General features: G+C 39.0%; 1 protein-coding gene across 9 annotated transcripts in view; it reads left to right on the plus strand.

Annotated features, from left to right (window-relative positions):
- The window catches only part of LOC115211585 (UDP-galactose translocator), an 81,213-nt gene that overhangs the window by 52,481 nt on the left and 13,173 nt on the right, over nucleotides 1-15,559 (plus strand). For all 9 annotated transcript variants that reach the window (XR_004999611.1, XM_036503774.1, XM_036503797.1 and 6 more), the window contains one exon: nucleotides 10,207-10,541. Coding sequence is in view for 8 of the 9 variants with exons in the window: in XM_036503774.1 (XP_036359667.1) it covers nucleotides 10,207-10,541 (335 nt within the window). In the remaining variant the exon portion in view is untranslated. The remainder of the gene's footprint in view (nucleotides 1-10,206; nucleotides 10,542-15,559) is intronic.

Below are 15,559 nucleotides of genomic sequence, written 5' to 3' on the forward strand. Positions count from 1 at the left end.
AGTGACCTGAATAATAATAATAATAACATTGAAAAATACCTTAGGAATGAGAACCTAGGTTTGATATTTCCCCAAGACACCTGATGAAGGCTGGAGGGTATATCAGCCAAAACGTGTTACCAACAAACAAGATGAGGACAAATATCAGTCAAATGTAAATAATGTACATAATTCCTCATCTCTTAAATATAGAATAGTTTTTTTTTTTTTTTTTACTTTTTCTCCCACTGGCTGTCCAATATGTCACCCTCTTCACCAAGCAAGCTTGGTGAGGTTACCAGTTTAGCCTCCAATGACCCAACCATATTAGAGCAATCTGGCAGTAGTCCAACTACACAGCACATTGTCTACCACCATAGCCTTGGACCAACCAAAGAGTTGTGAGTGAATGTAGTAGATGGAAACTGGAAAGAAGCCCATTGTGTGTGTGTGTGTGAGAACTTGTCTTGACATTATATTCTAATTGTATAGAAACTTCACTATCGTCCAGGTAGTAATGCCTGTTTGAAATCTAGAAAACATGTCTAGACTCAAGGGAAATATTAACTTGCTTGGTAACGGGTGAGTGTTGGCAACTTGGAAAGGCACCTGACCATAGAAAATCTGCTTCAGTCAATGCTGTCTGACCCATGTTTGGCATGGAAAAGTAGATGTTAAAGCAATAACCATACATCTTCCAACAAAATTCTGCACCATCTCTTGACGCTTGGAGAGCCCAAGCATAGATGCATTCCAATCTTCAGGATCATGTTCTCTCAGGCACATAGTGTCCTAGCTCACCAGACTTCAATGCGCTGGACTGTTAGGTATGGGGCATAGTCAAGCGAGAGGTCAATTAACCCCCGCCCCATAACACCGTACAGTCTCTCAAGTCCACCATAACCAGCACTATGTCCAAAATTGATAAAGATCATCTGATCCGAGCATATCAGCGTTTCCACCCCTATGTTGAGCAGCCATTGGTGCCAACAATGGATTCATTGAATAAGTCTGATAAAAGGTTTCTCAAGATTATTTGTACCAATTTGTTTCCAAATACAGTTTTCCTTTGATGAGCTATGTGTTTTTGTTTTGTTTTTTTTTCTAAATTCATACAAATGACTACAAAAAAACTGAATCGCCTTGTATTTATGTGTAATGGTTTAATTCTATCTTGCTTTTGTCATTGAAGATATAAGACTCCATTCCTAAAAAAAACACAGTATTAAGTGTCATGAATGATGTGATGGTTGTATATTGTCATTGTTAGTTATAATGTTACTATGGTTTCTGATAGTATTATTTTCTATCTGTCTACCCTCTTTCTCCTGCTATGAACAAATGTAAAACGTTCAAGGTCTTTCTGATTTAGTATGAAAAGTATTTGGGTTGGAAAATGTTTTTTTTCTTCAAATTTTGTTCACTAAATCTAAATTAAGCTGGTTCATTGTCATATATCAATTGTTTTTTCTCGTTGTTGTTGTGTGAATAGGCTGTTACCAATTATTGTCAATGGAAACCAACACTCAGTGGTTGGTCTGGCTGTTTCTGATCAAATCTGCTCCCAAGTCACAATTCTACCAAGCCACTACACTAATAATAATGGTTTCAAATTTTGGCACAAAGCTAGCAAGTTCGGGGAAGGGTTAAATCCAGTACGTTGACCCCAGTGTTCAACTGGTACATATTTAGTCGACCTCGGAAGAATTTGAAGAAACACGTAAAAGATAAAAGAAAGATAATGATGACTGACTCTCTCTCCCTCACTTGTTACTTGTCTTCTTACTTGGTAACATGATTGGGAATTTGTTGGGTGTAACTAATATAATGTGTTGTAAAGAGATCAGGTTGCCCTTTCCTAAACGAGGGCAGGGGCGTGGTGTTTAATGCAGACTTAAACTTGAATAATTGGAATTTGGGGTGTGGATGTTAACAAACTTCTTTGTCTGGATGCAGACATGAGTGTGGGGAGAAAGAAGTTCACCTCACAGCCATGGGGTTCAGGGTTTGGTCCAACTGTATGGCGCCTTGGGTAGGTGTCTGCTATTGACTGTAGCTTTGGTCCAACCAATGCTTTCTCAATTGAAATGGTGGATGGAAACTAAAGAGAAGTCTATCGTGTGTGTGTGTGTGTGTGTGTGTAGACATTGGTGAGAAAGGATTTTCAGATGTTGGGCCTCGCATAGGGGATGACAATGGACCAAGACTCCTGGTGGTTTGCTGTGCTTAAAAAAACACCAAGATAAATAAAAGCAAAGCTCTCCTTGCATACAGGCTTGTCCCCAGCATCCCCCTTCAGCTGAGCATTTCTAATCTTGTGGGCTCATAGGTGCTGGTGCCACACATAAAGCACCCATATCGGTGCCCATGCCAGTGCTGCATAAAAGCATCCAGCCATAGAAACCATTCCAGAACTTACAGGGACTCTGAGCAGCTCTCCAGCCAACCAGTTCCTGTCAAACTGTTCAGTCCATGCCAGCATTGAAAACAAACATTGAATGATGGTGTGTGTGTATATATATATCATCATCATCATCGTTTAGCATCCGCTTTCCATGCTAGCATGGGTTGGACGGTTCAACTGGGGTCTGGGAAGCCAGAAGGCTGCACCAGGCCCAGTCTGATCTGGCAATGTTTCTACGGCTGGATGCCCTTCCTAACGCCAACCACTCTGTGAGTGTAGTGGGTGCTTTTTACATGCCACTGGCACAGCATGCATATATATAGCAGTATGTAGGTAATAAGATGGAATATATGCATAAGGAGGTGGGCTGGCAGAAAAACGTTAGCACACCAGGCAAAATGCTTAGTGGTATTTCGTCTGTCTTTACATTCTGAGTTTGCTTTTTATCCTTTCAGAGTCAATAAATTAAGTACCAGTTGTGTACTGGGGTAGATCTAGTTGACTGGCCACCTCCCCCAAAATTTCGGGCCTTGTGCCTAGAGTAGAAAAGATAGAATATATGCATCATTATATGAAGAAATTTCAAATGTCATTCACTTCTGAGATGACAGAATGGTTTTACCAAACTTGAAATATCATCATTTAGCTTCCCTTTTCTATGCTGGCATGGGTTGGACAAAAACATTCTATAATAATAACGATCCCCATATATTCTTTTTTTGTGTGTGTGTTATTGTTAAATGTCTTTTATATAATTTAATGATTCCAGACAGCCATATTTCAGTGTTTACCATTCTATGGTACCATTCTAGTCATTGACTGAATCAGCTTCACCAAGGTTCATGTTGTTGCTTTCTTTTCTTTTTTTCTTTTGTCTTTTGGTATGTTTTGTTCTCTTCCAGCACCGATGACTTCTTCTTTGTTCTGCCTCTCAGATTCTTTCTCTCTGCTTTCTGCATCATACAAATAAACACACTTCTATACAGTTCACATGTTCAACACAAAAAAAAAAGCAATGTCATTGTAGTCTTTTTTTTTGTCTTATCTTTTCTATTGCATGTCTGTTTTTATGTATTTTTTCCTCTTTTTTTTTTTTCAAATTGTTCCTAGAATCTCAGACTGAATAAAGCATATGTGTGGCTCTATGGTTAAGAAGTTTGCTTTCCAACCACATGGTTTTTGGTTCGGTCCCACTGCATGCTGCCTTGGGCTAGTGTTTTCTACTATACCAAAGCCTTGTCAGTGGATTTGGTTGATAGAAACCAAAAGAAGCCCATCACGTATGTGCATATCATACTTAATGTATAGGCACTGTCAATTGGCCAGTTACTACAGTATTTAGAGACATCTTTTATGGTTGTGCTGTATTCGAAGCATTATTATAAATAGATGAAAATGCTTCTGGTGTTCTTATTGGACACTGCTGGGGTGAATTATTGTTTTTAACACAGCAAGTCGATAACACATGTTATCCAGGGGTAAATACTGCAGTAACTGGCCTGTCCAACAGTTTGTATACATTGAGTATGATACATAGATGGCTATTGTAATTAAATACTCAGCCAATTGCATATACTGAATTTTTATTCAGCTGGGCAGCTGTGAATGTTTTATTCACTTTTTCCTATATCAGAGACAATGAGATCTCATCTGAACACGTGCCTGACTACAATTACATATCATTGAAAAGGCCCCAGGGCTCAGTTCTCATCCCACTCTTATTCATTTTAGTCCTCTAGGCCATAACAGGAATTCAAAACTGGGTGTCCATGGGAACTGTTATTTTGTTGATGACCTTGCTCTTATTGCAGAATCTTTAGCAGAACTGGAGAAGAAATTCCAGGTATGGAAACAAAACCTGGAATCAAAGGGCCTTAAAGTTAACCTAGCAAAGATCAGAGTTGTTGTTAGTCAGAAAGAAGATAAAACTCTCTTTACGTTAAGTATATGCTCTTGATCAATAGATGGCCCTGATCAATAGATTTTTTTGTATGTGGCAGATGTGCAGGAACAATAAGCACTATGAGCACACAGGACTTAGATTCTCTCAAAAGCCCAAGAGGCTCTCTTGAGGTTGTAGATAATTTCTGTTACCTAGGTGACTAAATTAGCAATGGTGGAGGATGTTCTGAAAGTATTGTTTCTTGAATAAGAATAGAGTGGAGGAAGTTCAGAGAGCTATTATATCTTTTGGCAACAAAAAGACTCTCTCTCAGAATGTAAGGTAGACTATATGATGCTTGTAAGCAAATGACTATACTCCATGGTAGTGTGACATGGGGTCTGAATGCAGAAGACATGCATAGACTGGAGAGAAATGAAGGTAGTATGCTCTATTGGATGTGCAACATCAGTGCACATGTATGATAAAGTGCAAATGTATTGAGAGAAAAGTTGGGCATAAGAAGAATCAAATGTAGCAAGCAAAAGAGAAGACTAAGTTGGTTTGGACATGTGATGTGTATGAATGAGGGCAGCTGTATAAAGGAGTGGTGATCACTGAAAGTGGATGGTACCCGTGGAAGAGGGAGACCCAGGAAGACATGGGATGAAGTGGTAAGGACCGATCTCAGGATGTTGGGCCTCATGGAGGAAATAACAATGGACTGAGATGTCTGGCAATATGAGGTTCTTGAGAAGACCTGCCCACACCAGCAAAACTGAGTTCTGGAAGCACTATGTGTCCCACCCACATTTAACAAGAAAACTTCTCACACATTCTACCACAACAAACCAAATTACATCTCTTCACTTCCTCACATTTCTGCTTCATGCATTATGCTTACCTCCCACTCCCCAAGCCTGCCTTCTTGGCCCTCTGCCACTGAATCATTGCTCTCTGCTAGCTTCGAACCTGCATGTTCCACCTACGCCCTGTCTCACTGTAACATTGTATATGCCCAGCATTTTGCCACCATCTCTCTCTCGCTCTGTCTCTCCTCCTGCACTTCACTCATGTTGGGTAACCATGCATTTCCTTTGCAGCATCGCACCTGTTTATGTCTCTCAGTTTCTCTCTAACCTTTCATCATCTGACATAAGATCACCTCCTCCAATGCCTCCTCCCCTCTCAAAAGAGTTTTTTTTCTTTTTCTTTTTTTTTTGTCTTGCAAGTACTTGGTGATCCTGTCAGTGCAGGTGCCACTTAAAAAAAGCACCCAGTCCACACTGTAAAATGATTGGTGTTTGGAAGGGCATCCAGCTGTAAAAACTTTTCCAAAACTGACCGCACCTGTGCTTGTGCCATGTAAAAAATGCTAAGTCCACTCTGCTGAGTGGTTGATGTTAGGAAAGGTATCAAGCTGTAAAAATCCTGCCAAAACAGTTACAGAAGTCTGGTGCAAGCTCTTGGTGCCATTTGTTGGGACAAATTTTTATCTCTCTTTGATATTTGAGTTTTTAACACATCACATGTGTAATAGATGTTATCACGGGACATGCTGCACTAACTGACCTATCAATAGTGTGCCTAAATTAAATATGATAAACAGATGGCTATTGTTGTAGATGTTTCAGTATGTCTTTGATATTTATATCATTCAGAGTAGCATAAAGTATATTTAAGTAGAAATCTCAATGTTTGCCTGTAAGTTTAAGGATATTTAACCTAAATTTGTTTCATACAAAGTGGTTAACTCATGCTCAGAGTAGAAATAGCCAAAATGAAGTTAATCCATATAGTCAACATTTTAACGACCACTTTTACATATTCGCAAGAATCAGATGGAATTCTTTGAGTCACATTTTTCTACAACAAAATGCCCTTCTTGTCACCAACCCTCATCTGTTTCTCAAGGAAGGTAATAATTTCCCCCATAGATGACTGGAATCAAACAACATCATTTAATGGATGGTTGGCGATCATCTACAATCATCACATATGTATAGATACAGGGTGTGATGGGTGAATTGTTGCCATTTTATATTTTTAATTTCACACATGCGCATAGCTTGCTTTTTGTTTTGTCAACTACACGGGTCAGTTGGGCACTGTCTGTGAGAAAAACAGCACCGTGATGCTATTCATTCTGCTAGAAATTTGGTAACGACATACTGTACAGCTTGGCATTCTCACCAGAAGCTCCAATACGAACATTTCAGAATGTTTGGGTGTGAATCTGAGGACATGTTCTGAGGATGATAAAAATCAAACATCCAGTCAACATCATGGTGTTTGGAGAGATCACTAGTGTTGGCAATGTTATGCCTCCATTCATCTGCCCAAATGGCCTCAGACTCAACACTGAGGCCTACATCAAGTGCCTGGAGGAGGTAGTGCTGCCCTGGGTGAACAGGGTTGATGGTGGAACACCCTATATCTGGCAACAGCACTCTGCACCATGCTACACAAGCAGGAGAACCCAGTCATGGCTGTCAAACAATTTCTGCGACCACATCACCCCAAACACCTGGCCACCTAACTCTCCAGACTGCAGCCCCCTTGATTATCATGTGTGGGGCACAGTTGAGCGAGACACCAACAAAACTCCTTGTAACACCAAAGATGAATTGAAGGCAAAGATTATGGCAACATTCACCAACTTAAACAAGAGTTACAGGAGATTCCAAAGTCGTCTGGAGGCCATAGTTGAAGCCAATGGCGATTTTATTGAATAAATTTACTCTTTAGTATTTCAAGATATTTTTATGTAATTTTGGTAAATATATCTGTTAAAATGAAATGCCATTGTTATTTTCATTTTTGCATAATTTAGATGACAGTTCTATCACCGCATCCTGTATATATACACAATAGGCTTTTAGTTTCTGTCCCTCCAGTCTGATCACAAGGCTTTGCTTGGCCTGGGGCTATAGCAGAAGACACTTAGCCAAGTTGCCATGCAGTGGGACTGAACATGGAACCACGTGGTTGGAATACAAATGTCTTACCACAAGCTAATATTTGCCCATGGCCAGACATGTCTTTCACAGATGACTGGAAATGAACAACACCCCTGTATAACAGTAAAACCCATTTACTACCATCACATAATATCAAAATAAAGGCACACACATATATATTTGTGTGTGTGTCCAGCACACACATATATATACATATATACACACACACACATATATATTTGTGTATGTGTCCAGCCCATGTCAGCATGAAACGTGGACATTAAATGATGTTGATGAGATGTGTGTGTATGTGTATATATCAGCAGCAGCATCATCATCATCATTTAACATGTGTTTTCCATGCTGGCATGGGTTGGACAGTTTGACATGGAGCTGGCCTAACTCCAAGTGTCTGCTATGGCATGGTTTCCACAGCTGGATGCCCTTCCTAATGCCAACCCACTTTACAGCATATGTTGGGTGTTTTCTATGTGCCACCAGCATGAACACTTTTTAAGTGGAACTGGCAAGGTTGCGTCTGTGCTGCACCAGCACAGGTGCTTTTTAAGTGGCACTGGCACCTGGAAGGACAAGCCTGTATGTGTGGAAGATGAGATTTTACTTAACTTGATGCATCTTGTCAAGTACAGCAAATCACCACATTTCTCAGTCCCTCATCATTTCCTTGGTGAGGCCCAGCATCTGAAGATCCTTCCTCACCACTTTGCCTCATGTCATCATGGGTCTACCCTTCCACAGGTACTCCCCACAATTAGAGTTTGGTACTCTTTTACACAGCTGTCCTCATCCATACGCATCACATGACCAAACCAGCACAGTCATCTCTCTTGCACACTACATCTGATGCCTCTTGTACACAGTTTACCTCTTAAATCATTTACACTCAGTGTGTGCACACTGACATTACCCATCCAGCAAAGTATGTTAGCTTCATTTCTTTCAAGCCTTTGCATGGCCTCTGTAGTCAAAGCCCATGTTTCACTGCGATGTAGCATAGCTGTACATATATATATATATATCTCATGGACTTTCCCGTTGTTAGACAACGCTTGAAGGTTCTGTAATTTCTTGCCAAACAACCACACAGATGATTTGTTTATAGTGATTAAATGTTTGTATTCACATAAAACTCACTCTCCCCATCAAATAGACATTACCTGTACAGGTGCACGAGTGTGTCTCATGTCAGGTGACAGAATGATGGCAGAGCAACATGAAATGAAGTGCTTTGCTCAAAAGCATAACACAACACTCGGTCTGGGAATCGAAACCATGATCTCGCAATCGTGAATGCAACACCCTAACCACTAAGCCATGCACCTTCATTATATGTGTGTGTGTGTGTGTGTATATATATATATATATATTTATTATATATATATATATATGGCACGTAAAAAGCACCATTTGAGCGTGGCTGTTGCCCGTACCGCCTGACTGGCCCTCGTGCCGGTGGCATATAAAAGCACCCACTACACTCTCGGACTAGTTGGCGTTAGGAAGGGCATCCAGCTGTAGAAACTCTGCCAGATCAGATTGGAGCCTAGTGCAGCCATCTGGTTTGCCAGACCTCAGTCAAATCGTCCAACCCATGCTAGCATGGAAAGCAGACATTAAATGATGATGACGATACATAAAGAGAGAGATGACCGACTTTGTTCAGTTTCCATCTACCAAATTCACTCCCTAGGTTTTGGTGTAAACCCAAGGCAGTAATACAAGACACTTGTTGAAGGTACTGTGTGGTGAGACTGAACCCAAGACCATATTATTGGAAAGTAAGCTTCTTGGCCACACTGCCACACTTGTGTCTATGCAGTGAGAGGGAAATATCTTCCATGTTAACCTTTCTGAATGAAATTTGGTTGACAGAAACTGTTTGGAACCATGTCAGTAAAAAGCATTCTTGTTCTTAAATGGAAAACTTCATTCTCTGGTTGAATCTCAACCCCTGATGCCTTTAATGTTTGTTGCAAGCATTTATGCCAGGTCTCCAGTCTAAAGGTAACCTTTCTCCCTCCCACCAGCCCCTGAAGCTTTGAAATCTAAGTAGAGATTTCAAACTTAAAATCTTCAAAGCCACAGTCGAACCAATTCTACTATATGGCTCAGAAACCTGGACATTATCAAAGAAGCTTGAGAGGCGGTTGGATGGAACTTACACGCGCCTCCTTATGAGAGCTCAAAATCTCTCGTGGAAGCGTCATCCAACCAAAGTACAAATATATGGGAAACTACCACCTGTATCATCTCTTGTGAAAAATAGAAGAGTCCAGTTTGCTGGACATTGTTGTAGAGCTGAAAATGAGGTAATTTCTATTCTTCTCCTCTGGAAGCCATCTGCTCGCGATACCAGAGGGCGCACACTCTCCTACCCTGATGTAATCTCCAGGGATACAGGCATCCAGCAACGGGACCTCCATAATGCTATGATGGACCGTGAAGTCTGGCGTAACATAGTAAATTCCATTGTCTCGACCACGGTCAAACAATGATGATGAAGCTTTGAAGGGGGTTGCAACAGCTGCCCTTCATTCTTTAAGACATTTAAAAACAAATATATTTATATCAAATTTCAGGTTTGGTCTGCCAGAATCTAAGCTTTTGTCTTTCTAATATAATTAAGAACTTCTAAAATGTAATCCTTCTGTTCCATATAAAGGTGATATAAACTTGAAATATATTTTATGGATATCAGACAAAATATTTCTCTTTCCTGATTCTTTTTGTTCTCTCTTATTCTCATACTAAAACAGATATTGGAGCTCAACATAGTCCTCTGGCTCATTTGTTTCCCATCAATCTGTGCAAACCATGCCAGTGTGGAAAGATGGATATTAAATGATGATGAGGATGGTCTTACTGATCTCCGATATAAAATAAATTACACTTCTGTAGTTTTTGTTACAATTACTTCTAAAAGATTGATTCTTAATCTGTTTTTTTGTTTTCGATTTCAGAATCACCTAAAAGTATGAAATATATTAGTTTGACCTCATTAACTTTGCAAAATGCCCTGCTTGCACTTGTTATGCGATATGTGCGTACGAGACCAGGAGATCTATTCATGTCAACCACAGCGGTGATAATGTCAGAGGTTTTGAAATTCATGACTTGTCTTGTCTTCATTTTTATCCAAGAAGGTAGCGTCTCAAATTGGTTACGACATTTGAATGAGAACATCATCAAACAACCAATTGATTGTATGAAAGTTTCCATTCCATCTCTTGTCTATACGCTGCAAAATAACCTTCTCTATGTCGCTGTATCTAATCTGGATGCTGCAACATACCAAGTAAGTATCCGATATTCGTTTTAAATCTTTACACCCCTATATGAATTATCACATTTAGGCCTAGCTTCTTACCACACAGCCATGAAAACCAATATTCATTGAAAGAATGACAGAGAATCTAGTTTGAATATATTTCCTTTGTTACATTTTGACATCTGAATATTTGGGTGTTATCTTAGTTAATTCTAAATGAATACCGTAAATCCTCGACCACCTTAATATGATATAATAAATGTGAATGTCAGTGTGTCACACTTTTTCAACTTTACTCCTAGAGACTGTAGCCCAACATATACCATTTTGGAATCAGGCTGACTCCATGAGTAAATTAAAAACATTCCAGGCAGAATCCGGATCCACAATCCTGAAATTTTGGATTCCCAAGTTTTTGTTACTGTGATTGTTTTTGGCAATTTTTTTACATGACTTTTTTGCAACAAATTTTTTTTTACAATAACAATTTTTATAATCTAAAGGCTAACTCCATGAGTAAATTAAAAACATTCCGGGCTGAATCCAGATCTGCAATCCTAAAATTTTGGATTCCTATGCTTTCGTTACTGTGATTGCTTTCAGCAATTTTTTTACGTGATTTTTAGCGACAAATATGGTCATCATTGGGATATGACTCTGGAGGAAGCAACTGCAACAAATTCTCCAAAACAAGTCAGGGATCTGTTGGCAGATCTTCCTGTTCAGGGTCAGTTGCTTAAAAGCTATATAGTAGCTTAAAGGAGTGGGTATTGATCGTACAAACAGGATAAACAGAAGTCAAAACCTGAGTAGACATTTCTTTTTTATTCTTAATCAGTAGAAGTTACCAAGTTCTGTTTTGCAGGAGTACTCGATGCTTGGGTGGACATGGACCACACCCCCTTTTGGTTATTTGGTGGTGGGGTTCTATAGAAACCCACTTTTTCGGTTGCAGAGATTCTGAATCCTCCCCCAATTTTTTTTTTTTGCCGAAATACGTAGAAAAATATGGAGATTATGATTCTGAAAAAAAAAAATTTTGTAAAATTTAAATTTTTTTAAATTGATAAATAAATAACCCCTCCCTCCACTCTGCCAGTGCATCCATGACAGAAAGTGAACATGTTGTGGTTGAGGGGCTTTTGGAATTGAGAGAATGATGTCAAAATTAGCAAAATGTCATTGTAAAAATTTTTTTCTTTTTTGGTAATTCATATTTAGAAAGTGGATCTTCAGTTTAGCTGTTGTTTCTAGCTCGTCAGACTTTCCAGTTGGAACGTACATAGAAATCGAAAATTTTGAAAACCCCAAAAACGTTGAAGTGGCGATTCTTTTTTTTTTTCTTTTTTGCTATTCAGAATCTCTGCAGCCAAAAAGGTGGGTTTCTGTAGAAAAAAAACAAACAAAAAAAAACCGAAAGCGGGATGCAGTCCATGTGTTTTACCTCCACCAAACATTTCACCTTCAAGTCATTTCGTAACTTCTTCTGCTGATTAAACGTGGATGTGTATTCACTTATCATGTGAACATTCTAATCAGGAAATGGTAACTTGCCCTTCAGAAATGCTGTACAAGGCAGATCTCATACATTAACAGAAGCAGCAGCAACAATATTTCTCAATAGTCCTATTGGATTTCATTAGTAGCATTGTATTAAATAAGTAGTCCGTAAATAGTCATTTAGTAGAAGTAATTTAATAGTTTGTTCTTTCTAATCCTTCTTCCCAATCAACTGAAATTAAGGAAGTCACAAGAGAAAACTTTTGATTTCTTGTTCAACCTAATTCTTCTACTGTTTTAACAGCAATACTGCGTTCAGAATTACTGCTTTCTTGTCTGTATCGTACGATACTCATTCAGCATTTCTGTAAAACAACTGTAAGTTTGTTTCTATACACATGGGTTGGACAAATGACTGAGGGCTGGTGAACCAGATGGCTGCACCAGGCTTCAATCTTGATCTGGTAGAGTTTCTACAGCTGTATGCCCTTCCTAACGCCAACCTGTCCGAGAGTGTAGTGGGTGCTTTAACGTGCCACCGGCATGGGGCCAGTCAGGTGGTACTGGCAACGACCATGCTCAAATCTTTTACACATGCCACCGGCACGGGGCCAGTCACGTGGTACTGGCAACGACCTCACTTGAATCTTTTACACATGCCACCAGCACATGTACCAGTAAGGTGATGCTGGTAACGATCACGCTTGAATGGTGTCTTTTATGTGCCACTGGCACAGAGGCCAGATAGCTGCTCTGGCAATGATCACGCATGGGGCTCGAGTGCCGGTAAGGCGACACTGGTAACGATCACGCTCAAATGGTGCCTTTTAAGTGCCACTGGCACAGAAGCCGATGGTAGTTACATTTCAGTTAGCTATTTAGCATTTAGAATTGGTGGAAATGAAGTTTAGCTCAGCGCTTCATAAGCTTTTTCCATTCATGACCCCATTTTTCACCATGAGATTTTTTGTGACCCTAGGTATTAAATATGAAATAAAACATATAAGTAAATACATAAATCTTTTTTTTTTTTTTGCTGAACAGTATACATTTAAAAAAGATAGTTATATAATTGCAGGTGTGGCTGTGTGGTAAGTAGCTTGCTTACCAACCACACGGTCTCGGGTTCAGTCCCACTATGTAGCACTTTGGGCAAGTGTCTACTATAGCCTTGGGCCACCCAAGGCCTTGTGAGTGGATTTGGTAGACAGAAACTGAAAGAAGCCCGTTGTATATATATATGTATGTATGTATGTATGTGTGAGTATATGTTAGTGTATCTGTGTTTGTCCCCAGCATTGTTTGACAACTGATGCTGATAGGTTTACGTCCCCGTAACTTAGCAGTTCGGCAAAAGAGACCAATAGAATAAGTACTAGGCTTACAAAGAATAAGTCCTGGTGTCGATTTGCTCGATTAAAAGCAATGCTCCAACATGGCCGCAGTCAAATGACTGAAAACAAGTAAAAGAATAAACGAATATTTGTCAAAATAAAAGTAGTTTTAAGATTTGTTTCAAGTTTCAAAAATAAACCAAAGTAAAAACCAATGCGATGAATGTTCCTAGTTTTTTCCTGCAGAACAAATTAAACCTTGGTGTAATTAATATTTGATACTGCTGGACGTAAAGTGTCTTCTACATTTTTCAGCATTGAACAATATTTTGTTTTAATAAGGGTTAAAGCTGAAAAAGTTGTTTCACATATGTATGTGGTGCTAAATGACCAAAGAACATGTTATGCCATTTCAGAAATAAGGCAGCGAGTTGGTAGAAAATATAGCACACCGGGCGAAATGCTTAGCAGTATTTCTTGTCTTTACATTCTGGGTTGATCTAATCAACAAACAAAATGAGGACAAATATCTGTCAAATGTAAATAAAGTAAATAATGTACATAATTCCTCATCTCTTAAATATCAAACTGTATCACTTACACTCTGTTGTAGCTGCACACTGACATTACCCATCCAGTGGAGCATGCTGGCTTCATTTCTTTCAAGTCTTCCCACATCTTCATTGGCGGTGCCCCAGCATGGCCACCGTGTCAGGGCTGAAACATATAAAATACTCCCCCACCATATATATGTGTGTGTGTGTATCTATGCATGTGTGTATGTATGTGTATATCTATGCATGTGTGTATATGTGTATCTATGCATGTATGTATGTGCGTGTGCATATGTGTGTGTGTATATCTATGCATGTTTTTGTGTGTGTATATATACATGTATTTACATATGTGTGTATATGTACATTTATCACCATATTTGACCTATTTTCCTTTCTCAACCAGTTTTCGTTGTAACCTCCTTTTAATTTCTTGATTGTTTTCACTTCAACCAACCCACCCACCCACCCACTTCCATCAGATAATGTGTATCTAGGAATACATTGTCAGATGTGACTTCCTTCTAAGAATGTCTGGCAAGTGATTTCAGAGAGATTTAACAATTATATCTAGCATACCAAAGGCCTTCTCTCTCTCTCTCTCTGCCACCCAGAACATTCTGTTATGAGGCTCTTGTTTGGTCTTAATGTGTTCACGGTTGAGGTTTTAGTCATGTCAAAGAAAATAACTCCTTTACAAACACTCCTTACTGTCACCACCATCACTACTACTACTACTATTATTACACCACCACCACTACTGTTACTGCTACTACTACCACAACCACTGCTACTACCATCACCACTACTACTACTACTACCACCACTACTACTACCACTATCACTACCACTACCACCATCACCACCACAATCATCTGAATGTAAACTACAAGCAGCCATACTTCTAAGCGATGGTATTTAATTTGCAAGTGATGTAAGTCTCAAACAGCTCTTGAATGGTTCCACCCTCACTTCTACAAACAAAGTCTATCCTTATCTGATAGGTTACAATAAAGCTGGAACCAGTTTGGAGTTGTCTCACATACTTACTAAGAAACTAATTAATTTAGTATCAGTCATTAATTAATAGTGTTTTCTGTTATGTTTTGTTTTCTCGCTGCATAATTATTTGTAATTAGTATTTTAAGGTTTCTTTATTATTTCAATATTAATTAATATTACAGTAATTCCTCACCATATCACAGTTCACCTATTGCGCCCTCAGTACATCACAGATTTTTATGGTTAATATATGTAAATTTATATCATGCAATCCTCAGTATATTGTGGGTTTCTGCAGCCAATAGGTATTTAGATTTTTTTTTAGATTTTAGTTATTTCTGTGATAAAATAAGCATTTTCATCCCTATGAATTAATAAATAACAAGAGCACTCAAAGAGTGCAAACCTCCACCAAGGTAAGACCAACATCCTCTCAATGATTAGCCCAAAATGATTTTTAAAATGAGAATATCTGAAATAAACTCGGCTGCTCTCACAAACGAGAATAATAAAAATGAACCCGACTGCTCTCAAAAATTAAAAAAGAAACAGAAAAATAATCCAGAATCCTTGTCTGGTATTGGACTGATCCCAAAATCTAATCAGTTCATGCTGGTCACGAGGCCAAACATCCCTGAAAGTTTCATCCAAATCC

This window comes from Octopus sinensis, linkage group LG1 (genome assembly GCF_006345805.1).
Source record: "Octopus sinensis linkage group LG1, ASM634580v1, whole genome shotgun sequence".
Lineage (NCBI taxonomy): Eukaryota > Metazoa > Mollusca > Cephalopoda > Octopoda > Octopodidae > Octopus > Octopus sinensis.